The following is a 26,890-nucleotide window of genomic DNA, read 5'->3' on the forward strand; positions in this document are numbered from 1 at the left end:
AAAGAAGGGAAACCTTATCCTGGTAACGCTATAGATGTGACCTGCTTTGTGGAATGGTCACGAGTGTTGTGACTTATCATAGATGGTTTGATCCTGATCATTCGTGTTGGGGACATGCGAGCAGGGGCGTCTTATACAAAGAGTTTGTATAAGACCTGACCACGAAGTGTTAACGTCTCGTTATAAAACACCGTTCATGATAGAGACTTCACTTCACTAGGATGACCATAGGTAACATGACCTCAATGCTGAGTGAGTTAGAAACTTCTGTCATTGAAGGTGGTCCTTTGATTTGTATGGGTGTTAGTGGCCAGGTCGCCGATTTAAACCTACCATTTTGGGGATTCGTCTGATTTGGAAGTTGGGAACTCAGCTACACAAGATGGAATTCATTCCTTCCCAGAGGCAGGCGTAAATAGATAGATAACTCCTTTAAGGGCTGATTCCAGGGCTTGAACGATGTGGTGCCACACACCTTCTTTTGGCCCGAGAGGTGTTCACACATAGTTGGATTATATTGTATTGTTCATTAGAGGAATCAGTGGTACTTAAGGAGTGAGATGTAACTACAGGGGCAAAACGATAATCTGGCCCAGCTGTACTTACGAGCATCTGTGAAGGGCCATCGTACTCATGATTAGTTATATCTGATAGACACAATATATCTGTGGTAAGAAGAGTTCAGCTGTTGGTCTTTAGTGGAATGTTTGACAGTTAACGGATGGTGGATCTCGTGGCTAAAGAGTTTAGTTAGCTATTCACGGTTTATTGGAGCTTCGAGCCACAGGTTCATTAGGTCCCCTAGGTAGCTTGGATAAAGTTGAGAATCAATATTTGGGTTAATTTGAAATGTTCAAATTGACAAGAGGAAGTTCGATTATATATGATATAATTGGACTGGTTAATTATATATGATATAATTAGCTAAATGTATGAGATACATTTTTTTGAAGAAAATTAGATATAAATATGATTTATATCAAGTAGATGAGAAATTACTATAGTAGATATGTGATATCAAACTATAGGGTAAAAATATAATATGATTATATTTATTAATAATTTAATTGGTTAATTATATGATAATTAACCTAAAAACTCTCTTGGACGTGCGTCAGTGGGAAAACCGCGTCAATTATTGTAACCAAAGAATAAACATGAAATTTTGTTTTATTTTGAAAAGTTCGAAAAAGTTCGGAAGGTTTTGCGTTGGTATGGAAATGTAAACGATTGCATATAGTCGGGAGCCTATATGATAGTCGCTCAGCGCCTAACCGATTGCATACCTTGCCCCTAAACGAATGCACACTAGTTCCTAAATGATAGGATAGCTTTTCTAAATGATTGTATAGTGTGTCGTGGTTGCTAAATGATCGTCTACTTTTTCCTAAACGATTGTTCAATAAAACCTACACGATCGTATAGTTTCTTCTAAACGATAAGCATTTAGCTATGCGATAGCTTCCTATTCTCTCCCAATTGCTTATTGTCTACACGATCAATTCTTCCTCTTACCTCTGCAAAACACACCAAAAACCACGCTTTGGGTTTTCACTCCGAGAATACTGAGGGATTCTTTCTGATGGTGTCATCCCCGTTGCGTTTGTTTGTTTACAGTTATTCGTGCTGCTGTAGCCGACGTATCTGTTGGGCGTTTGTTGATCAGGTAGAAGCCTTCCACTGTGTTGAGTTCCATAGCTTGAAGAGCGTCTTCAAGTGGTATGAGTATACTCTCTCTTGTTATTTTTTATTCAAAGCATGTCGTTAATTACTATTTTTTTGCATAACTATATGTATGAATGTATATGGTGTATTTCGGTCACGATGAAATTGGAGCGATCTAAACATGCTCATAGAACTCTTCGTTGAGAGATCCTTCAATTGGTATCAGAGCTAGGTTCTGATACTCCAATTTCATTGTTGCAAAGAATTATATGTATGTTCAAGGTGGGTGCATGTCTGCTCTATTTAAATTCGTTAAATTGCTGTGGATGTGTGGATTAATGGATGTTAGCCTCGGTTTGATTTAATTCTTTTACATTTGCGGTTGTTTGTAAAGGCCCATGTGTTTTGGGCATTAATAATCGTTATCGAGTCTGTAATTCAAAGTCAGATTGAGTTTTGAGTCGTTCGTGATGATGATCGGAGCAAGAGTTGCGGTTCTTCGAGGAAGGAGACGATCAAGGGTTGATCACATCGTGCAGACGATGGGGTATGCGATCATTGTTGATCGCATCGGTTAAACGATGGAGGTTGCGATCAAGAGTTGATCGCATCATGTTGACGATCAGGTACGCGATCGCTGAGTATCAGGTCATGTAGATGATGGGATGCTCACATATCGTTTAAAGCGCGCGCGCAATAGACGATTGTTTAGGTTAGCAAGCTTTATCGCTTAGTAATGCAAGGTAAATCGTTTACCTATCGCCGTGTTAAACGACCACATAGACGATCAGGCTTCGCTGCATCGTTATTCTCTACACGATCGTTTAGGTTTTTCTTATATCATCTAGTGTGCATTGGACAATCGTCTACCTACAGCGTTTACTACACGATGGAGTCCTCCTGGCAGTTCAAGACCCGATTCGCACCTGTGAACCGGTTTGCTCGATGAAAAATGTAATAGATAGGGTTATTTCATTCCGATTTTTGTAAAGACTCATCCCGGTCCATTAATCCTTTATTTATTACATGCGATGTATGTTTTTTAATATGTCATATGGTATGCACATATAGTAAATCCCACCTTAGGTTATGCATTGGTTATGCATTGGTCATGCAACATCTCTTTATTGTAATTGTTATAATTTAGAGAAACATGATTTAATTATGTAAGAGCATGCTCATGCATCATATAATATAAGAGTTATATTTATGCATGCATAAAAAACATTGACACGCATCATCTTTATATTATAATTTTTATAGTATACAGGTGAATGATAACATGTTTACTTGGTTGTTACGCTTTATATAAAAGTTATGTATAGTAATGACCGGACATTGCATGAAGCATGACACATAGGTTACTTTATAAGTGTTATAAACGCCTCATTGTGCGCAATGGTTTTAGTTGTTTCTTTTTAAAAGTTAAAGAGAAATTAGAACTAAAAGAAATAAGAAAGACATGCATGCTCACTTAGATATAATTCATGGTTTTAGGTATGCCCTAGTTTTTTGTTTTGTACTAGTTTTATGTACACCTCACTTCGCTTTAGGACAAGTGGGAGATTGTTGGGGTTGATGCCCTAAAGTCTCGTGTTCTATAGTTTGTAAACAATTTGTACGAACACTTGTGTTGTATAATATATGATATTTTACTTCACATCTTGTATTTTACTTAGTTGCATGTTTTATTTGCTTTACCACAAACCAATAAACTTAAAATCCCTGGTTATTTGTATGTAACTTAAGCATATATGTGGTTACATACAAATGAATCATGTCTTGAGTGATAACCAAAATGGTCTGTAGTATATGGATAAAAAAGGGAAACCTTATCTTGGTAACGCTACAGATGCAGCGCACTTTGTGGAATGGTCACAAATGTTGTGACTTGTCGTAGATGGTCTAATCCTGATCATTCGTGTTGGAGACATACGAGCGGGGGCGTCCTATACAAAGAGTTTGTATAAGACCTGACTACGAAGTGTTAATGTCTCGTTATATAACACCGTTCATGACAGAGACTTCACTTCACTAGGATGACCATAGGTAACATGACCTCAATCCTGAGTGAGTTTGGAACTCCTGCCATTGAAGGCGGTCATTTGATTTGTATGGGTGCGAGTGGCCAGGTCGTTGATTCAAACCTACCATTTTGGGGATTTTTCTGATTTGGGAGCTGGGAACTCAACTACACAAGATGGAATTCACTCCTTCCCAGAGGCAAGGGTAATTAGATAGATAGCTCATTTAAGGGATGATTCTAAGGCTTGAACGATGTGGTGCCACACACCTTCTCTTGGCTCGAGAGATATTCACATATAGTTGGACTATGTTGTATTGTTCATTGAAGGAATCAGTGGTACTTAAGGAGTGGAATGTAACTACAGGGGCAAAATGGTAATTTGGCCTTACTATACTTACGAGCATCTGTGAAGGGTCATCATACTCATGATTGGTTATATCCGATGGACACAGAAATATATCTGACAGTTAACGGATGGTGGATCTTGTGGCTAAAGAGTTAGTCAGATGGACCGTTGGAGATTCAAGCCGCAGATCCATTAGGTCCCCTGGGTAGCTTGGATAAAGTCAAGAATCAGTGTTTGGGTTAAATTGAAATGTTTAAATTGACAAGAGGAAGTTCGATTATATATGATATAATTGGACTGGTTAATTATATATGATATAATTAGCTAAATGTATGAGATACATTATTATAGAGGAAATTAGATATAAATATGATTTATATCAAGTAGAGGAGAAATTACTATAGTAGATATGTGATATCAAACTATAGGGTAAAAATATAATATGACTATATTTATTAATAATTTAATTGGTTAATTATATGATAATTAACCTAAAAAACTCTCTCGGACGTGCGTTTGTGGGAAAACCACATCGGTTATTGTAACCGTAGAATAAAAATGAAATTTTGTTTCATTTTGAAAAGTTCAAAAAAGTTTGGAAGGTTTTGTGTTGGTGTGGAAACGTAAACGATCGCATAAGTCGAGAGCCTATATAATAGTCGCTCAGTGCTTAAACGATCACATACCTCGCACCTAAACGATCAGAAGCTTTCCTAAACGATCGTATAGTGTGTCGTGGTTGCTAAACGATCGTCTACTTTTTCCTAAATGATCGTTCAGTAAAACCTACACGACCGTGTAGTTTCTTCTAAACGTTAAGTATCTAGCTATGCGATAGCTTCCTATTCTCTCCCACTTGCTAATCGTCTACACGATCAATTCTTCCTTTTACCTCTACAAAACTCACCAAATACCACGCTTTGGGTTCTCACTCCGAGAATACCGAGGGCTTCTTTCTGGTGGTGTCATCCCCGCTGTATTCGTTTGTTTGCGGTTGTTCGTGCTGCTGTAGTCGACGTATCTGCTGGGCATTTATTGATCGGGTAGAGGTCTTCCGCTGTGTTGAGTTCCATAGCTTAAAGAGCGTCTTCAACTGGTATGAGAACTCTTTCTCTTGTTATTTTTTGTTCAAAGCATGCTGTTAATTAGTATTTGTTTGCATAACTATGCGTATGAATGTATATGGTGTATTTCGGTCACGATGAAATTGGAGCGATCCAAACACGTTCATGGAACTCTTCATTGAGAGATCCTAAACATAGTCCCACTATGACTAAGCCCCTCTCAAACCACGAGAGGGTGTGGCGTCATATTATTCCAGACCCAGAATCAGCCCTTAAGGGAGCAATTTATCTACTTACCCCTGTTTCGAAAGGAGTGAATTCCATCTTGTGTAGCTGAGTTCCCAACTCCTCAATCAAACGAATCCCTAAAATGGTAGGCTTGTTGAGTGGCGATCTGGCCACTCTCACCCATACAAATCAAATGACTGCATTCATAGGCAGGAGTTCACAATTCACTCAGGATTAAGGTCATGTTACCTATGGTCATCTTAGTGAAATGAAAGTCTCTATTATGAACGGCGTATTAAGACTAAACATTTCGTGGTCCAATCTTATACAAACTCCTTTGTATAGAATATCCCCACTCGCATGTCTAATACATGAATTGTCACACCCCCTCCCGAGTTCTATCCCCCGAATCTGAAAAGCTCATTTTTTTCTTTCATGTTTTTCTTCCTAGGTAGCGAAAGATGAAGAGTTCCAGGGTGCTGCTAAGGTCAAGGTCTGCCAGGCCACAACCACATTTCTCGGGCTCAAGAGGCAAGCTCAGGAGCGGGTGTGACATGAATGATCAGGATCAAATCATTTGTAGCACTTTACAACATTTGTAACATCTACAAAACAGGCCATACTTGTAGTGTCACCAGGATAAGGTACCCATCATTATCTATATATTACAGACTATTTAGGTTATCACTTAAATATGATCCACCTGTATGTCTCTACATACATTTTTAAGTTACAACGATAACCTTGGATGTTAGTTTATTGGTTTGTGGTTAATAGAACTAAAATATCATATATTTCATAGAAAAAGTGAATAAAATATCAAATATTATTAATCACATATAAGTTTGTTCATACAAGGTTTACAAACTATAGGACCCTACAAGATTTAGGGCATCAACCCCAACAAACCCAACACCCAAAACTCCCAAACAACACTTTAAACCACTTGAGTTTGGATATAATGAAGTCAAGGAGTGATACTTGGGCTTTGTTGATGAATAAGACACGATTTTTTATTTCTTTATATTCCAAGAGATATGGGAACCACCAAGAAATAAAACCAAATGGTGAGAGAGCGATGAGTCAAAGAACAACTTATTGGAAAAGAAGAGAAGAAAAGAAACACATATTTACGTGGAAACCCTAGATTAGGGAGAAAAACCACGATAGGAGAATTTTTATTCTTTTAATTTTTCTGATTCATAGTACTCAATACAGGACAGGTATAAATAACCAAACAAAGAGAAATCCTAGACAGTAGATACTGAGGAAAAGAACAAAACACCCTTAGGGCTAAAACACCATTTCAACACTCCCCCTCAAGTTGGGGCATAAATATCAATGAGGCCCAACTTGCTGATACAAGTGTCAAACATCTGTCTAGGTAAGCCCTTAGTCAGAACATCCGCAATCTGTTGACTGGATGGAACATAGGGAACACAAATATTCTCATTGTCAAGTTTCTCTTTTATGAAATGTCGGTCAATCTCAACATGTTTGGTTCTGTCATGCTGAACAGGGTTATTGGTAATATTAATAGCAGCCTTGTTATCGCAGTAGAGTCTCATCGGGTCATGACTCTCTTGATGAAGATCTATTAATACCTTCTTCAACCAAATTTCCTCACAGATACCCAAGCACATAGCTCTGTATTCAGCTTCGGCACTACTTCTAGCCACGACACCCTGTTTCTTACTCCTCCATGTAACGAGGTTTCCCCATACTAAAGTAAAATACCCTGAGGTTGACTTCCGGTCTGTAGCAGAACCGGCCCAGTCCGAGTCAGTGTAGGCTTCTATACATCTTCTATCATTTTTCTTGAACATCAAACCCTTCCCAGGTGTTGACTTTAGATATCTCAGAATCTGGTTAACAGCTTCCATGTGTCTCTCATACGGGGCTTGCATAAACTGGCTTACCAAACTCACCACATATGAAATATCAGGTCTGGTATGCGAGAGATATATCAGCTTCCCCACAAGACATTGATATCTCTCCTTGTTCACTAGTACGTCGTCTACTGAGTTTACCAGACTTTTGTTGACCTCAACTGGAGTATTTTCAGGTTTACATCCAGTCATTCTAGTCTCTTGTAGAAGGTTTAACGTATATTTTATCTGAACACTGAGATCCCTTCCTTTAACCTTGCCACCTCCATGCCTAGGAAGTACCTCAAGGAACCAAGATCTTTAATTTCAAACTCCTCTGCCATTTCTGTTTCAGCATGTCAATTTCTACAGTATCATTCCCTGACAGAATAATATCGTTTATGTATACGATTAACACTGCTATTTTCCCTGATGCTGACTTCTTAGTGAACAGGGTGTGATCTGAGTGACCTTGAATGTACCCCTGGGTTTTGACAAAGGTAGTAAACCTATCGAACCAGGCTCTAGGGGACTATTTCAGACCATAAAAAGACTTCTTTAGCTTGCACATCTGACTCCCAAACTGTGCTTCAAAACCTGGAGGAGGGGTCATATAAACCTCTTCTTCCAACTCACCATTTAGAAATGCATTCTTTACATCCAACTGATATAGAGACCAGTCTAGGTTTACAGCAACAGAGAAAAGAACCCGAATAGTGTTGAGTTTTGCCACTGGCGAGAAAGTTTCTGAGTAGTCCACCCCATATGTTTGAGTGAACCCTTTCGTGACTAATCTGGCTTTATATCTGTCGAGTGTCCCATCAGATTTGTACTTGACTGTGAACACCCATTTGCACCCGACGGTTTTATGACCTCTAGGAAGAACAAATAGATCCCATCTTTTGTTGGTTCTAAGTGCTCGCATTTCTTCCATGACTGCAACTCGTCATTCAGGAATTTTCAGAGCCTTGTACACATTTTCCGGGATAGTCACAGTGTCCAGGCTAGTGGTAAAAGTCTTTAATCTTGTTGACAAGCTACTGTAAGATAAAAAGCTTTTCATAGAGTACTTGGTGCAGGACCTTGTTCCCTTTCGCAGGGCAATTGGTAAGTCTAGGGTGGCATCAATTCAACTGGTCTTGTTACCTTTTTCCTCTGTATTCATCTACTGCACATTTTCAGTCTCCTGAACATCATCTGGAGGAAATTCATTATTCTCATCCTCCCTAATTTTTTCAAGAGTCGCTGCATCGTCAGTGTTCACTGTACTACTTTCAACAGAGTTATTATATCAAGAATATGGTTAACTTGAGTTGTCTCTAGTTTTAACTCTTGAACACTCTCCGGTGGAGCAGCAGGGGAAACTATTTCCTTTCGTAGATTCTTCCGATAGTAGGTTATCCAAGGAACTTGTTTTGTAGGAAGGACAGGATTGTCCGGAATGGGAGGGCCAGGATTAGTGTTAGGAGGGACAGGAGGATTAGTGTCAGGAATTAGTTCAAGAAACAAGTCTACAGGAATGGAATAGGTGGATGACGTGTTAGTCTCTTCACTCAAAGTCTCCCCCTGAAGAGGACTAACAGGAAAAAAAGGTTTGTCTTCTTGAAAGGTAGCATCCATGGTGACAAAGTACTTTCGAAAAGATGGCTGATAGCATTTGTAGCCCCGTTGATGGAGCGGATACCCAATAAAGACACATTTTTTAGCCTTAGGAGTGAATTTATTGTGGGAACCATGATTATGAACAAACACCGTACATCCAAACACCCAAAGAGGAACATATGGGAAAAGCCGGGTAGAAGAGAAGAATTCTTTGAAATGGGCTAAGGGAGTTTGGAACTTGAGGACACAAGAAGGCATTCGATTAATGAGATGGGCTGCAGTGAGTACAGCATCGCCTCATAGGTACGAGGGTATGGATGCAGGAATCATGAGAGCTCGAGCAACCTCAATAAGGTGACGGTTTTTTCGTTCGGCCACCCCATTTTGTTGCGGGGTATAGGCATAGAAGTTCTGGTGGATGATACCTTTAGAATTTAAAAACTCACGGAGGGACTGATTAACAAACTCACGGCCATTGTCACTCCGAAGGATGCAATTTTGGTATTGAACTGGGTTTCGACCGTGGTGTAGAATTGTTGAAAGACTGTAGTCACTTCAGATTTATCCATAAGAAGGAACAACCATGTAAGACGAGTGTGATCATCCATGAAGGTGACAAACCACCGTTTACCCGACACGATTGTGATATTTGATGGGCCCCACACATCACTATGTATCAGGTGGAAAGGTTAGGATGGTTTATAAGGCTGGGAAGTAAAAGACACCCGAGGTTGTTTTGCACGAATACAAACATCGCAAGATAAAGATGAAATATTAACATTATGAAATAAATGGGGAAATAAATATTTCATATAATGAAAATTCGGATGTCCAAGATGAAAATTCCATAACAGGAAATCAGTTTCAGAAATAGTAAGGGAAGAGAGTAAACAAGTGCTAGATAAACTCCTAGATGAAGCATCCTCCGAGAGGAAGTAGAGCCCCTTACTGTGCCGGGCAGTGCCATTCGTCTTCCCCGAGCTCAGGTCCTGAAATAAAACATTATTCAGTGAGAAAATGACATTACAATTTAGGTCTCTGGTTATTTTACTGACAAATAGCAGATTATAAGATATCTTTGGCATATGCAGAACATTCTATAAAATAAACCCTTGAATAGGAGATAAGTGACCTTTCCCAGCAATGGAAGCAAAGGACCCATCTGTAATTCGTATTCTCTCATTTCCCGCACTTGGATCATATGAGAGGAATTGATCAGATGATCTAGTTAGGTGGTCTGTTGCTCCTGAGTCAAGGATCCACGATTCATCCCCTTCGACCAAGAAACTAAAGGACTGAGAAGTACATGATTGAGCAACATTGTTGGTTTCAACCATGTTGGACTCTACCTGGTTGGTGGCTAATGATGTACCATCCCCTGTTTCACTAACAAGGGCCCGACCAGTTTTTGATTTATCATTCGCGGACCGTCGCTTGCCATTCGGTGGCGACCATGTAACTTCCAGCATTGATCTTGGGTGTGCCATGGTTTCTTACAATGCTCACAAATAGGTGGGGAATTTCCATTATGTTTGTCACTCTCTGGTCCTGAAGATTTGGCTCCAAACGCAACAGATCTAAGTGGTTGTTGTTAGAGCCATTCATAGCTTTGGTTATGTCCTCTTTTAATCTGACCTCTGAGCATACTTCCATTAGAGACGGTATTGGTCTCTGTCCCAAAATCCGACTTCAGACACCATCAAATTTAGGGTTTAAGCCAGCCAAAAAATCGTACACCCGGTCCGCCTCCTCAATCATTGAGTATTAAACTCTGTCAACAGGACAATTCCACACGACCTCGCGGCACAAGTTCATTTCTTGCCATAACAGGGACAATCTATTGAAATAAGACGTTACGTCAAGAGTCTCTTGTTTGTACTCATGAATATGTTTCCTCAAGGTATAAAGACATGAGGCATTTTGCCTCTGTGAATAGAGATTCTGGACAACTTCCCAAATATCCCGAGCAGAGGCGGAGTACAGAAGTGGCTTTCCAATCTGGGGTTCCATGCTGTTTATCATAATTGAGCGAAGGAGAGAGTCCTCTCCTTTCCATATATGTTCCTGAGGATCACCGGGATTTGGCTTTGGTATTTCGCCAGTTAGATACCCAAACTTGTGACGTCCCTGAAGAACCATTCTAACCAATTGGGACCAAGAAAAGTAATTCTCACCGTTAAGTTTCTCACCAATAGACATTCCTGTAGAGTTCCCCACAGAACCAGACATAATATTTGGAACAGGTAAGTTAGAGTAAGCATTTACCAGTGTTCCTGAGCATAAAGAGAAGTCTGAAAGTGGATGAAAACCAGTTGTAGGATTTGTCGTGGATCTGAGGGCCGAAATTTGCTACTGTAAGTTGGCCAACTGCTGTTTAAAACCAACGGTTCCACTAGAATATGCCATAGGTTGGTTTTGCCCATAAATCCCTAGAACAGTAGCTTCATTTTGGCTCAAGGATGGACCAAAAGAAGGGCTGGGAACTGACTAACCATACTGGTTCGGCTGGACCCGGTTCGGTCAAATCAAGTTTGATTGAACCGGTTGGTTCAGCTGGACTGGCTGGACCGACTGAGTAACTTGGGCCACCACAGGCGATCTGGAACATACGCTAGGGCTGGCTGCTGACCTGAAAACGGAGGCTGGAGATCGCTTGTATACCATCAGTCACGGGCGGTGGTGTCAGCCTGAACAAAATATCCCTAGGGTAAAGGGTTTTCGTGCATCGGGGGGTTCTGAGGCAGAATCTGGTGGGTGCCGATCGAGTCTGAGGAGTTTTGTTGGAGGTTGGATCGGGTCTGAGGCAAATGGGTGCCGATCGGATCTGAGGCAGATGGGTTTGAAGCAGAAAATCCATAAGGTTGTCGAATTCCAAATGGGTCACTCGGATTTGAGGTAAAAAATCCAGATGAGCTCGGATCTGTGCGCCGATCTGGCCTGAGAGTTCCAGTGGTCGGGTCTGCAATGGTAGTCCACTGGTTATAAATTGAAGGATCATGTCGGGTCTGGCTAGAGGTTGGATCAGACACAGATTTTAGGAGTTGAGGCATAGCGGCGTGAAAATAATGCTCAACGGCTTCTCTTATGGCTGCAGCAACTTCAGCGTTCATGGATCCCTTTGTTCCAATGGAGGTTTCTGTTGGAGTCTCTGGTTTGTTCTCATAAATGATGGCCAGGGTTTCATCGTCATGCTCTGATACCATATTAGAAAAGAAGAGAAAAAAAGAAACACAGATTTACGTGAAAATCCTAGATCAGGGAGAAAAACCACGATAGGAGAATTTTTATTCTTTTAATTTTTCTAATTCACAGTACTCAATATAGGACAGGTATAAATAACCAAATAGAGAGAAACCCTAGATAGTAGATACTGAGGAAAAGACTAAAATGCCCTTAGGGCTAAAACACCATTTCAACACAACTTATTCAATCAGAATCACATTAGCCTGATAAAAATATATCACAACTTGAATGAAGAAGGGTTCCTTGACCCAAACAACTTCTTTAATAATGGAATTGTACGAATTGAAATATCTTAATGTTCTTGTCATGATGTCTACTTAAATTGAGCCAAAATGTGCACCACATATGCCAAGTCAGGTTGCATAAAAGAAAAAGTACATAAGATGTCCTTCTAGACGTCGATGTCGTCTGGGATCTCTCACCAAAGTGTCAGTAGCCAGTGCTAAGAGATGATTTTGCTCAATTGGAAACCTTGTAATTCTCGCCCTCAAGAGCCCCATCCACAAGTAAGGTTTTCAATTCGAGCTTCTTAGCATAAAATGTAAATCAGAACGAGACCAAGGAACGAGAATAAGAAGAGCGACCAAAGAGCAAGATAAAGAAGCGAGAGTGAGACTAAGGTCCGTGAGGAAGAATTCAAACAAAGGAAAAAAAATGAAGAAAAAATTACAGTTGTGTCTCATGTAGAACAAAAGGAAGATGCGAGAAGCAAGAGGAAGAAGCGAGAAGAAAGAAGAAGGAGCAAGAAGGGAAAGGAAGATTCGTGACATAAAGGAAGAACCGAGAGTCAGGTTTCATTCGTTTTTTAAATCTTGGGCCAAAAGTCAGTTGGACCCCAAAAAGAGGCCATTCGTACAAATTTTCCAAATTCGTAAAATGGAGTCATATTCAAATGTTGACAGACACCATTATCTGAAACCTAAAATTTCTATGCCTTTGAGTTCTTACATTTTGTTTGGTATCAAGATTTCAACGAAAATAGTTTCAAATTCCTATTTGCATTTGGAACCAAATTGATTTAAATTAACTAAAATTAAATTTTCTTATTTGGATATTCACGGTAAATGAAAAAGAAAGTATGATTTCTACATTTTTGTCTTTCTACTTTTGCTGAAAATTGTATCAATAATTATAAGAATTATTTTGAACTTACTAAATTTTAAAATATGAAATTGAATTGAAAATCTTAATTTTGTTTGGAACTGAATGAATTTTAATAAAATATAAATTAGCAAATAAAATAAAATTTATTATTAGGATATTTAGAAGCAGGAAGTTAAAAGAAAAGAACTATTTTTGCAATTATACTGTTATAGATATTTTTAATTTTAAATAAATAAAAATAAAATAAAATAAAACAAACCCTATTTATCTGTTTCGCCGTCTCATAGGTTTTCAATCTTCACTCCCTCCGGCAGCTAATCTCACCGTCTCTCTCTTCATCTCCACCTACCGTCATTGTTGTGTCGACACACTACCGTCATCCTTTTTCTCCTTCTCTTGTCTCACTCTGTACTGCAATCTCCTCATGCTCCAACCTCCCATCTCCAGGTCTATCATTGAGATCTAAGTTTAAACAGGGGGGGTTAATGTACGCTCTGAGACCATCATTCTCTGTTTCCTCTCGCCTTAATCCTCCTTCCTTCCTCCGAATTCATCCAATCCTGTATTATTTCTTCTCTTCTTCTTCTTCTTATTCTTCTTCTTCTTCTTCTTCTTCTTCCCACACCCAATCCTCTGCTTCAAATGCAATCGTCGTCCAATACCTCATCGATACCTTCCAACTCTCCCCTGCCAGAGCGGCGTCGATTATGAGGTCCCGTAGAGGCCTTCAATCAACGGAAAAGCCTCAATCCGTTTACAAATATCTTTCAGACCTTGGATTCTCCGATGCCCACATTCGATCGGCGATTCGACTCGCGCCGCAGATCGCGTTTTCCAGCATTGAGAAAACCCTGAAGCCAAAGATCGAGTTCTTCCAGAATCTTGGCTTGGTCGGCTCCGATTTGGGTAAGTTAATGTCAAGGCATTCTCCGCTTTTGACTGTTAGTTTGGAAAAGAAATTGATGCCCAGTGTTGAGATTCTTAAGAATATTTTATCTAAGGATAAGTGTAATGACGATCTCCTACTATTTATGCGGCGATATTCTAATCTGCTTATAAGATCCACATATAAAATGCTGTCTACAAATATCAATTATTTACAAAGTTGTGGGATTGTTGATTCTCAATTCTTTATGTTACTGAAGAGGCAATCTTCACGTTTTGGTAGGAGTGAATCTGGAGTTAAAGATATTGTTTCTATGGTTGTAGAAACTGGGTTATCTACCAATACTAAAATGTTTATTCATGGACTTCATGTTATCAGTAGTGTAAGTAATGCGACCTTGAAGAAGAAAGTGGAGCTGATTTGTAGCTTTGGAATAACTGAGAAAGAATGTATGAGAATGTTTACTTCTACTCCTTTTTTGTTAAGGACCTCCATTGGTAAACTTAAGCATGGTCTAGAATTTTTCATGAATGAGGCCAAAGTTAGCAAATCAGATATTGTTCGTAAACCTACTTGTTTGATGCACGCAATGCAGAGGAGGGTGCTCCCTCGCCATAGAGTTCTACAGATTGTGAAGTCAAAGAGGCTAACGATGGATCACCCGAAATTGATCCCCACATTGGGGATGTCTGATGGCGATTTCTTGGATAGATTCGTGTATAGGTTTCCTGATAATATGAAAGATTTGTTGGTGGCCTTTAGAGGTAATTCTGTGGGTGCATTGCAGCCTAAGGAGTTAGCAACATCAAGATGGGGCTCGAAGTAGAGCTAATATATGATCTAACAACCAGTGCCGGGTTGCTGGGTTGCTTTGTTCCAGCTTTGTGCACTAGATTTGGACTAATTCATATGGTTGTTTGGCAATAGGAACTACTCTGTTATAGGGCACTTGAGATTTTGGTAAGTTCATTTGACAATGGAAATATAATATTCTTACTAAGATATATAGAGTAATGATTATGAAGCATGGACACTTTAGCTTGAATAATATGTTTGTATTTGACAAGTATCAAACACTTTGTTACATATTCAAACACAAAGACATTTGATGGAAAAATCTTTTTTTTTTTTTTTTCGGCATGGCTTTCTGTTCATGTCTAATGCAGGAGCCTCAATTAGTATTAGAATTGAGTTTCAATATTTGGTTTGAGTTTGAGCTGTTACAAACAAAGTTTGATCTTGTCAAGAATATTAAGCTTGAGAAGAGTGCAACAAAAAACTATCATTTACCAATCTCAATACTACATTTAGCATGAGAATGTCATTTATCCATGTTTGTTTTACCAATTAATTAAAATATTAGCAATTATTAATGTAATTTTACATTAAGTAATTCAGAAAACCAAAAGTTTTAATGGTAGATGTATTAGTGCAATTTAATTAAGTCTAAATAATTGATTAATTCTTAACGTGTGCCAGGGGATTTGAATTCTTCCATCGTGAAGGTTTTGTAGGGTGTCCAAGATCCCGTACTTCCCCGTGAGGTTCTCAAGTCTCGCCGTCAAGGTCACCGGAACATCACAGCCTTTGAAGTTTTCTTCAGTTCATTAAAAACTTCCACTCTTGAATCAGGCTTTCAAAACAAAAGAATGTGTCTAGAAGAAACTACTGATGGAAACTTGTCTCAATTACTAATTCAAATGGCAGAGGTTGGGAACCAAAAGCCATGAAAGTACTTTGTTGGAATGTTTGAGGTCTAGGAATCCTCGAACATTTTGGTCCTTATATTCCCTAATAAAATAATAAGATCCAACTGGCCTTTTTCTTTCGGAAACAAAATGTAATGAAGCTATAACTACAGGTTTAAAAACTAATTGCAATTTTTCAGGATGCTTAAAGGTGGTCTTTGTTTATGGTGGAAAAAAGAAACTACTATCAACATACTCTCCTACTCTCAAAACTGTATTGACTCTACTCTTGATTGGAATGGCTATTTTTTCAGATTCACAGGCTTTTATAGTTATCCTGATGCACATAATAAACATCTAACTTGGAATCTTTTAAAAAATCTCTATAATTCTAGCAATACTCCTTGGCTCTTAGGGGGTGATTTCAACGAAATTCTATTGGACCACGAAGAATTTGGGGAAAACATCAATTACAGCAAATCAGTCATTGTTTTCTCCTCAAATTCATGAAGAACAAAGTGATATTCTCAGTAGCATTTTTGGAGTTAGAGAGAAAGAAAAGCCTCGGGGTCATTATTATGGCTTCCCTTTGAAACAAATCACAGGACTTTAGACATGTTCAAGACGAGATTTGGAAAGCAGTTCAAGGTTGGAAAAGATCTTTCTTCTCAAGTGTAGGCAAAGAAATTTTAATTAAAAGCGTTGGACAATCTATTCCCACTTACATAATGAGCCTATTCAAACTACCTAAGAATTTTTGCTATGAAATCACAAAATCCTTTTCAAGGTTTCGGTGGGGTTCATCCACAAATCATAAAAAAATCCATTGGCTTTCTTGGAAGAAAGTGTGTCTGCCTAAAGCACTAGAGGATTAAATTTCAAAGATGTTGAAGGCTTTAACCAAACTCTAGTTGCAAAATAGGTATGGAGATTAATTGAAAACTCAAACTCATTAGTTGTTGGTTTCCTCAAAGGTATATGCTTTGCTAATACACACATTATGAATGCGAACATTGGGGAAAATCCCTCATATCTATCGAGAAGCTTACTATGTGATATAGAACTACTCAAATATGGTTTGCGGTTTGCGGTTCATAATAGGAAATGACCACTCTACCAAAATGTTCTTAGATTCTTGGATGTCAAGGTCTTACACCTTTAAACCTATAAAGGCTCGTCAAAATCTTCTATCTTCCAAGGTTGTAGATTTCATCAATCAATAGGGTTCCTGGAATCTTGATCTCTTCCATCAGACTTAATCAAAAGAAGATGTGGATATAATCTAAACAATTCCTCTAAACAAGAAAATATAGGACAAATTAATTTGGTACCACATGAAGAATTATATCTATACTGTTAAAAGTGGATATAAAGTATTCCTACATAATTTACTCTAGACCTCATCAAGTGAAAATGGATACGAGAAATTTTGGAAAAAATCTTGCAACTTAAAATTCCTTCAAAAATCAAACATTTTGTTTGGAAATGTACCAAGGAAATTCCAACTAGAATAAACCTTCAGAAGAAAGGTCTGAACATCACCACCTTATGTCCTATTTGTGGAAAGAAAGAGAATTTATTGACCATATCCTCTTTAAATACAAATGAGCAAAAATAATATGGCAACATCTTAGTCCAAACCAAAATTTCCAAACATATTTCAACAATAGTTTCAGTGATCGATGGTCATCCTTATGTTCAAGATTAACAAAGGAAGAATTAGAATTAGTTGTGAGTATTGTTTGATCCTCATAGAATGATAGAAATAGCATAGTGCATCACCTACCAATTCTCCCAGTTGTATCAAGATGTAACTGGATTCTAAGATATCGGAATGAATTTCAAATTTCAATAGATAGAATCAGACATACAGAACTCACCAATTAAAAGAATTTTGTCCTGGAACTTTAGCTCAAGCTTGGGACCCTCCACCTCCAGATTTCTTCAAGCTAAACATTGATGCAGCCTGGAAATCTTCCTCAAATTCTTCTGGCTTTAGTGCTATAATCAGAGATCACCATGGTTATTTGAAAGCTATTGGAAGCTCATCGTCTGACTGTAATTTCCCTCACTCTCTTGCCGAAGTTTATGCAATTTTTCAAGGCATGCATCTGGCTTCCAAATTAAAATTAAAAAATCTAATTGTTGAAAGCGACTGCAAAGAGGGCAATCCCCCTGGTAAAAAAATGCATGATATCTAAAGGAAATGTAAGAATGTAGCTGGAAGACAGATGAGATCTATCACTACTTTTTGAGATATCTCTTTTACACATATTTTGAGAAAAATAAATAAGCTTACTGAACAAGTTGCAAAAAATGCTAGAATAATGAAATATAATGATGTATGGGTGAATGATTATCCTACGTGGATTTAGAACTAGCTGATGTAGATTTTGTATCAAAGCGTGCCCTTTGAGGCTTAATAAACTTCTTTTTACTAAAAAAAAAAATAAAATAAAATAAAATCTTAACGTGTGCCTCTATTTGTTTACTAAATTTGAGCATCTGTTAATTGACATTCGACTGCAACCTTACTAAAACATTTTGGTCAACCTCGTCAACAAGCCCGAAGTCCATATTAATTCACATCTAACTACAACCTTGTTAAAACATTTTGGTTAGCCTCGTCAAAAAGCTTGAAGTCCAAAGGCCGTTCCAAGCTCAACTTTAACTCAATCTAAGTTATACCCAAAATTAATGTTAGGTTTGTCTAACCCAATCCTTCATTAGATTGGATATGAATAATTTTTTCGCAAGTTGAGTTGGCCCATGGGTCGATCCATTTAGGCCATTTTTTGGATAACATAACATAGCTTATCATTGAATCAACTCAAATATGTATAATTCTTCATATATTGTATTTTATATATGAAAAAAGTAAACTTTTTAGTATTATTCTTTAGGAAAAATGGCACAAAATACCCCTCAATTATGAGAGTTGTTACAATCATAATTTGATCCATTAATCCCTCTAGTTTATTAAAGGTTGCAATCATGTCCATGTTAGTTGATATTCAATTAAAAATGCAAACTTGTCCATTTATAGTGTAGGAGAGAGCTCTCACCGCTCACAAATCTTGAATCATTGACAAGTAGCAATGGGAGTACACTAAAAAAAAATACTCAACATAAGAAATCCCCTTCAATTAAAACCCAAGGGAGACAATGGCCCATAAAAAAGGAAAAAAAAAACGACGTGATTTGAACTTACCGAAAAATGCATTGACATAAAAAAAGTGACTTGGGGTTAACTTTAAGAACCCAAAGTAATGTTTATAGTGTCTTCTTCTACATAGTTTTTGAAATCTTGAAGACCCAAAATTGATTAAAACAAAACCTTCTTCATTTTTCTTTATATATTCTCTTCATTGATTTGATTTTTTCAGTCTTTCCAGTAAGCTTAGCATACCCAGATTTTAAAGTTTTAATTTTTATCATTTTTCTGGTAAGAAATTTTTCTTACGATTTCCATTTATTTGCTTTGTTTTTTCATATGATTTCAAAGAAGTTTGTCAAAGATGATAGTAAGCTTTTGTCAAGTTCCATAAGTCTAAAGCTTTTCGATGAAATAAAAAGTGAGTTTAACGACGGGCATTCTGGTTCATCTTCTTCGTTTATCCTCTCTTCCAACCCTTGATTTTAGAGGCTAATGGAAATACATTGATAGGAAACTGATCTTTTAAAATGTATTTATTAATAAAGTGTGTTTACACGATCATATATCAAAATAGCTAAACGATGGACATATACTTTGCTAAATGATGACAGACAAGCAACAACTAGAGATGTTCACGGGGCAGGGCGATGTGGGGCCAGAGATGCCATTCCCCATCTCCGTCCCTGCTCATTCCCCATCCCCGTCCCCGCTTCCCATTTCATTCCCCATCCCCGTGAAATTTTCCATGGGATCGGGGCAGGGATTCCTCGCGGAAAATTTGCGGGGATCGGATTAACTTTATCACTAAATTGTTTATTATGGTTAGTTTTATATGAAAATTTGAATTTAAAGATAACTACTCAAATTTTGACCTAAAAAAGCTAATTAATTTTTTTAGTAGAAAGAAATAAATATAAATCAAATTATTCACATATATAATCTAAATTTAAACATTCAATTTAAACATATTCATTATGTTTCCCAATAAATAATCAAATTTGAAATTTAAATGTAGTATTTATATAATAATAAAAATAACATAACATTAGATAACCATACTAAATAAATATGTAAAAGCTAATCAGGGCGAGGACGGGGAACGGGGCGGGGTCGGGGTCGGGGCTAGGGACGGGGAATGCATTCCTCGTCCCTGTCCCCGTTTAGCTCACAAAAAAAAAATTTCCCCCACTCCCTCCCCCATTTCCCACCTAATCGGGGAATCCCTGCCTCCTCTCGAGGCGGAGCCCCGTCCTCGTGGAAAAATTGGACATCTCTAGCAACAACTACATGATCGCTTACACTTGCTACACGATCGCTTACAACAACTACACGATTGTCGAGACTCTTTTACACGATCGCCTAGTAGATGAAGTAAGCGATGAGTAGTATTCCTCCACTGCTTCTACACGATCAGACTAACCCGAACTCCCACACACGAGAGCTCACGTCCCTCACCCAAGATATTTAGTTCTTCAACGCCTTCTCTTTTTGTTTCCCTCTTCTTTTAAATCCGAACTTCTTCCAACAGAATTGAAAGTCATTTAACTGTGGTCCCCAACCTCTTTAGTTGCCGCAATTAACCCTTATTCTTCTTTCTTTGATATTGCAGTACAATCGGAGGCCTATCATTACTTCCCTCTTCCACCTTTACCTTGTCCTCAAGGTAAAATTCTGAGAACTGATTCTAAAAATCATTCAACACCTCTCTAGTCGCATCATGCTCCAACAGCCCTTTCCATTTCACCAAAACCTCACACCCCCGATGAGACAATTGAGGCCAAGAGCCCAATACAGCCTCTGGTTCAGGTAACCAGGTATGATTTTCATTGACTAAAGGATCTACTGATGACTTCCCTTCTAGTTGTCCAGTCACCTTTTTGAGTTGTGAAACATGGAAAACTGGATGGATTGACACTATTGATGGAAGCTCCAATTTGTAAGCTACCAATCCCACCCTGTCAATAACTTGATATAGGCCATAATACTTGGGAGAAAATTTGACATATCGCTTTTGCTGTACTGAGATATGGCGATAGGGACACAACTTCAGCCATACCCACTCTCCGATTTGAAATTTTATATCCTTTCTCTTCCTATCTGCAAATTTCTTCATTTTCTCTTGAGCCACCCTCAAATGCTCCTTAAGTACACGCAATGCAGTATCCCTGTCTCGAATCTATTGGTCCAATATTGCATTCGAAGTGCAATCATCCCCATAATAGATCAACACTGGAGGAGGGCGTCCATAAGCAATTTGAAAAGGAGAAAAACCAGTGGAGACATTATACATAGTATTATACCAATACTCTGCCCAATGCAACCAATTAATCCACTCTTTAGGACGCTCCCCACAGAAACACCTCAAGTACATTTCTACGTTGTGATTCACCACCTCTGTTTGACCATCCGATTGAAGATGATATGCTGTGTTGCGATGAAGTTCAGTACCCGACAACCTGAACAATTCTTGCCAAAAGTGGCTCACAGACAACTTGTCTCGGTCCAAGACAATAGACTTCGGCACCCCGTGCAACTTCATTATTTCTTTACAAAATACATATGCTACAACACTAGTATTCATAGGATGTTTTAAGGCCAAGAAGTGAGCATACTTGCTCAATCTGTCCACTACAACTAAGATCACATCATACCCCTTGGCTTTGGGTAAGCCTTCAATGAAATCCATCGATATGTTAGCCCATACAACAATAGAAATAAAGAGCAGCATTAACAGCCCAGTTGGACTACTCTCATCTACACAAATCAAAGGATGAACCTTCATGGACGTTCATAACTCACTCAAGATTGAGATTGAGTTACATATGGTAATCCTATGAAATATTAATCTCTTTAGTCAATGGTGTTACAAAGAAAGATTAATTATTTCGTGGTCCAGTCTTATACAAACTCTTTGTATAGGATACCTTCATTCGCATGTCTCCACATGAACGATTTGAATCACATCATTTGTAACGATTACAAAGTGAGTCGTATCCATAGTGTTACCAGGATAAGGCACCCAACCTTATCCATATATATAGACCCTTTAGGTTATTACTTGAATTGTTCCCTCGAATCAAAATTCAATCAAGTAAAGCCTTACTTAACTCAAAACTTCAAAAATTAATTCTTTGATTTCGTTTGCGGATGAAATCCCCCGAGAAGGGTTAGAATGGCAGTTCCTGCTCCTTCGGAAGTACCAAATAAATGATTATTTGAATCGGGATTTTGAGCATAAAGATTCCATTGACCTGTAAAAAGTGGTCCTAATCCTTGGGGATGTGGCAATACATCTAAGAAATTATTCCATCGAACATATTCTCCCCTGGATGCAGGAATAGCGACATGGACAATAAGTTCTTTCAAAATTGACTATTTGTCCCTCTGTTAGAGGTGTTCTATTCATACTATACACTTATTACCTTCAAATTCCGTCTTCGATAACGACAAAAAGATATTTTGATTTTATTGATATAAATTAAGTGACTAAATGAACTAATTGGTTCTATACGATATATTATAAATCAAAATTTGTACATTACCTCATCAATGGGGTGATTTTGTTGCAATTTTATGAATAAATAAAAAAGGGGGATTAAGTTATGTAGAAGGACTTGTATTTATTAATAAACATGTGCATATATATATATATATAGTTATATATATTGCCTCCTTTATTACAGTTCTAGTGGGGACATCACATGTCATACTCTATCAAAATTTTCAATTTTCTATTTAGATAATGGATAATGAAAAAAAAAATTGTAAAAATGGAATTACGACCATTTCCTATAAACATCTTATCTAGATAAGATACCCGATTAGATTTAGATAATAGTAATCGTTTATGTTCTACATGATCTACTTGTATGTCAACTGCATACTATTCAAGTCTCATGAATAACATTGGATTTTACTATAATAGATAATTCATTATTTCATATTTAATAATTAAATTAAATACTATGTTAAAACTACGAGGCTTTAGGGCACAAATCCCAATTTAATGTTATGGGTAGATTTGGACTTAAAAGGTTCTAGCTAAATTTACCATTTTTCAGGCTCGGAATGGGATAGTACATAAGACACAAGACTGAAATTGTCAACCATGGGCCTTGGGCTAGGTGAACCAGTCGAGGCCCTATAAGATGTTGGGTTTTATGTCCTAAAACTCGTGGTTTGTAAACATTAAAACTTATTCTGAGAATTCGATAAAGTTGTTGTTGAATATATTGTTTTTTAGAAATCCAATAAACCTAAGTCCCTTGACTATTATATGAGTACTTGAACTTTATGTGGAGACATACAAGTGGATCAGGTTCGAGTAAATAGTCAAAATGATCTATAGTATATGAATAAGATTGGGTACCTTATTCTGGTAACACTATTGGATGCGGCCTACTCTGTAGTTGTTACAAAGTATTGTAAAGTGTTATATATGAAGTGATCCTAATTCGTGCATGTTAAGACATGAGGAGTGGGGGTGTCCTGTGCAAATGAGTTTTGTGTATGATCGGACCACGAAACCTGTCACTCTTACTTTATAATGTTGTTTACTGTTTAAGATTGACTATTTCAAAGCAATGACCTAGGTAACTTAACCTTAATCCGGAGCTAACTATGAACTCATGTTGTTCGGGATTATCCTTTTATATGCAAACGGTGAGAGTAGACCAATTGTCTCTACTTAATAAGCTTACCATTTTGGGGATAAGATCGGATGAATAGCTGAGAACATAGGATGCAAGAGGAAATTCACTCCTACCCGATTAGGTTTAGTAGAGGGGCTGTTTCCTTCAAGTGCTGATTCTAGGTCTTGAACAAGAGGCCTCGCCCTCTCATTGGCCTGGGAGAGATTCGATTTGTTGATTGGATCACAAATCAATTGTTCATTAGGGGGGAACAAGAGGTAATTTCGGGGGTAAAATAGAGATTCGACCCAGCCGTTATTACGAGCAACCTGTGAAGGGTTAACTTACTAATCATGGTTATATCGAGTGGACATAATATATCTACAGTGAGGGGATTTTAGCTATGAGCTTTAGTGAAATCACCCATTAGTTAACGAATGGGGTTTAGATCGGTCTAATGAGTTTAGCCGATTAATCTCGGATCGTTGGAGCCCATGATCTGTAGGTCTGCGAGGTCCCCCTACTAGCTCGTAAATGGGTAAGCTTTAAGGTAGCTTGAGAAATTAATTTAAAACGTTCAAATTAAACGGAACAAGAGAATAAATATTTAAATATTATTTAAATATATGAAGATGATTATTGTGCAAAAATTAATTTAATATTTGATATTAAATTAATTAATTTAAAAAAAAATTAATTTATGAAATTAATTTAAGAAAATCAGTTTTTGAATTAAAATGATTTAAAAGTCATTTTGTGTTTAAAAAATAAAATGGAAAAACAATTTGCATGGTTGCACAAAATGGAAAATAGATTTTCTCCATTACCATCATCTTTATGCTCACACAAAAACCATTATCTTCTCTACTTTGATTCTCCAAACATGAGTTGCAAGCCATGCACTTCATCACTTTGCATGTTCATCTAGTAGATTGGAGTTGTTGGAGAAGAAAAAAAGAATACAGAATTTTGAGAGGAAAAATACGGTGAAGAAGAAACTGTCTTCTTCAATTTGTTGCTGTGAGTTTTTCTTGTTTCTTCACATCTTCAAGTTGTTATTGATTCCCACATCTCTGCCTAAAGCTCCAAGAGCATAGTAGGGAAAGCTTTGAGGTGGTTCGTGTTGATATTAAGTGAAGGCAGCAGTTGAACAAACGTTTTTCTTTAAGAGTTCATCAAAGGTATGTTCTAAAAACTCATTTTTTTTACGTAGAGCATGCTTTAGTTTTTGCCAAAATTAGTAAATTAGAATGTTTATGGATCCTTGATACTTCTGCTGCATGTTGTTTAACTCTTACATAAGAGCCATCACCGAACTTGCTTAGGGATGAGGCTGATAATGGTCAATTAGGCCCAAAAGTGTGCAATTGCACACCCATAACCCAATACCAAATATGGAAGAAAGTTCAAGAACCTAAAAGCCCAAATCCGAGGAGGGGTAAGAGAAATCTTAGATCACTAGTATATATGTAAATCATTATGACTCTAGAAGAAATGTCAACTACAATTCTAAAAAAGTACGCTTGTCACTAGCACGAACAAGTGTAAGCATCGAGTTTACTATAGTTAAAGCGGTTGTGAAACCGAGTACTATCCTCTGGGAATTAGCAATTTAATTCTACCAGCTATCAGGAAATTGTCTTAATTTTATTTAAAAATTCGATAAATGATACGAAAACCCTAACAAATTAGAATTAGAAACCTTTTTGGGATGAGAACCTCTAATTCTCAATCACTAAAACCTCAAAATCAACTCGATTTCAACCTTACTTAATAGGGGTGATCAACGGTCGAAGGGGGTCGATTTTTTATGAAAATCGGTATTGAAACCGACCATGTCGATTTTATTGAAAAAATATCGAGCTTTCCGATTAGTGTAAAAAAATCGAATCGGCCGACCGATGTGTCAGGTCGGTTGGGTTTGGTTTAAACTAACTATATTGTCTCTCTCTTTTTTTTTCTAAGAAACAAAAAACTAAATGTGTGTTGAGTTCTAAATGGACCACGCCGCCACGACCCATGATCAAGGGCATGTGTCATGTATTATATGGATTTGGAATTGGATAAAAGTAGTGGGTCAGGCTAACCACTGGGCCATGGAAATGCATTTCCCTTCTTTCTTTCTTTCTTTCTTTTTCTCTTTTTTAAATATTCATTAGATTTTATTTTGAAGTGGCCGACCGGGTGGGCTTCACCGCTTCAACTGGGCTTACCAGTTACAATTGACATTGATGACTTGATGCAAATTAGAAAGAACAACCTATCAACCACATTAAAACACTTTTTTCAAAATTTTATCTTTGCCCTTGTTTTAATGGTTTTCTCTAATATTCAAATTGGTAATTCATACAAAGTTCCAAATAAGCGATAGAAATAATAATTAACCATGTCCATTAGTTGTCCTAATAAGTAATCAAATAATCCATACAAATTACAAAGTTCATTCAAGTTTCAACGTAATTATACAAAATCTTTCATCTTATCGACGTCTTTTATAAAATTAGAATTTAAAAAGAATAATTAAAAAATTTAAGATTAAGAATGAAGAATTAATAAAATAATATGAATACCTTCTTGAAGTTGAAACTTTAAATGTTATCCAAAGTTTCAATGCAAAAGCTATTCAAAATTATCAAAAAATCATCCAAGTTCCAACATGATTATACAAAATCTTCCATCTAGTCCATGTCTTTTTCTTCATCCATGACATATCGGAATCCTATAAAATTAGAATTTGAAAAAAAAAATAATTAAAAAATTAGCATTAAGAATGAATAATTAAAAAAAAAATAAAACAAATACCTTCTTGAAGTTGAAACTTTAAATATTTCGAATGTCATTATACAAACTCTTCCATCTTGTCAATGTTTTTTTCCATCCATAACAGTTTGGAATCCTATAAATTCATAATTTAAAAAGAAAAATTAAAAAATTAGAATTAAAAAACAAATAACTAAAAAAATAAAACTAATACCTTCTTCAAACTTTAAATCTTTTTCAAGGAATTGATTCTAAAGTTCAAGATTGATTGGGTTTGAATTTTGACAATTATTGAGTGCATATAAGAGTCTCTACCATTCTTGGAGCCAATGAACAACGAGTTGGATTAACTGCTCGTCCTCAAATACTAAAAATTGATAGATGCTATAATAGACACTAAAATTGCCAAAAACATCTCTACTAATACGATTAAGAACCACAAACCGATGCTTATTCTGCTTCCACCAACGAAGTATGTCAAAACTATCATCAATTGGGACAATGCTTTCCAATAAGTACACATCAATCTTTGACTCCTTATTAAAAGTTGTAGTCTTAGCAGTTCGAAATTCATCTATGTTATAATAATCTCAATCTACTTGCACTTCTCCTTCTTCATCTT

General features: G+C 37.2%; 2 protein-coding genes and 1 pseudogene across 4 annotated transcripts; 1 reads left to right on the plus strand and 2 right to left on the minus strand.

Annotated features, from left to right (window-relative positions):
• Nucleotides 1-6,648: 6,648 nt before the first annotated feature.
• On the minus strand, nucleotides 6,649-7,410 carry LOC150038639 (secreted RxLR effector protein 161 pseudogene; annotated as a pseudogene).
• Nucleotides 7,411-13,380: 5,970 nt separating this feature from the next.
• Nucleotides 13,381-15,930, plus strand: LOC120070079 (transcription termination factor MTERF8, chloroplastic-like). Of its 3 annotated transcripts, none has more exons than XM_039021929.2 (2): nucleotides 13,381-14,992; nucleotides 15,512-15,930. In XM_039021929.2, exon 1 carries the CDS (start codon nucleotides 13,632-13,634, stop codon nucleotides 14,856-14,858), a length of 1,227 nt encoding a protein of 408 aa, XP_038877857.1. In that variant the 5' UTR covers nucleotides 13,381-13,631; the 3' UTR covers nucleotides 14,859-14,992; nucleotides 15,512-15,930. The 3 variants fall into 3 exon arrangements, with proteins under 3 accessions (XP_038877857.1, XP_038877871.1, XP_038877865.1); XM_039021943.2 differs by having other exon boundaries at nucleotides 13,407-14,052; XM_039021937.2 differs by having other exon boundaries at nucleotides 13,413-14,992; nucleotides 15,538-15,930.
• A 4,631-nt stretch (nucleotides 15,931-20,561) lies between these two features.
• Nucleotides 20,562-20,990, minus strand: LOC150038640 (uncharacterized). The gene has a single exon (XM_090313950.1). The coding sequence runs from the start codon at nucleotides 20,988-20,990 to the stop codon at nucleotides 20,562-20,564; it is 429 nt and encodes a 142-aa protein (XP_090170076.1).
• Between the last annotated feature and the right edge of the window lie 5,900 nt (nucleotides 20,991-26,890).

Source organism: Benincasa hispida, chromosome 1 (assembly GCF_027475165.1).
Source record: "Benincasa hispida cultivar pf3 chromosome 1, pf3_genome.v1.1, whole genome shotgun sequence".
Lineage (NCBI taxonomy): Eukaryota > Viridiplantae > Streptophyta > Magnoliopsida > Cucurbitales > Cucurbitaceae > Benincasa > Benincasa hispida.

What these genes read in the sequence shown, in the direction of transcription:
- LOC120070079 (XM_039021929.2), top strand. Translation starts at nt 13,632, where the DNA reads ATGTACGCTCTGAGACCATCATTCTCTGTTTCCTCTCGCCTTAATCCT.
- LOC150038640 (XM_090313950.1), bottom strand. Translation starts at nt 20,990, where the DNA reads ATGAAGAAATTTGCAGATAGGAAGAGAAAGGATATAAAATTTCAAATC.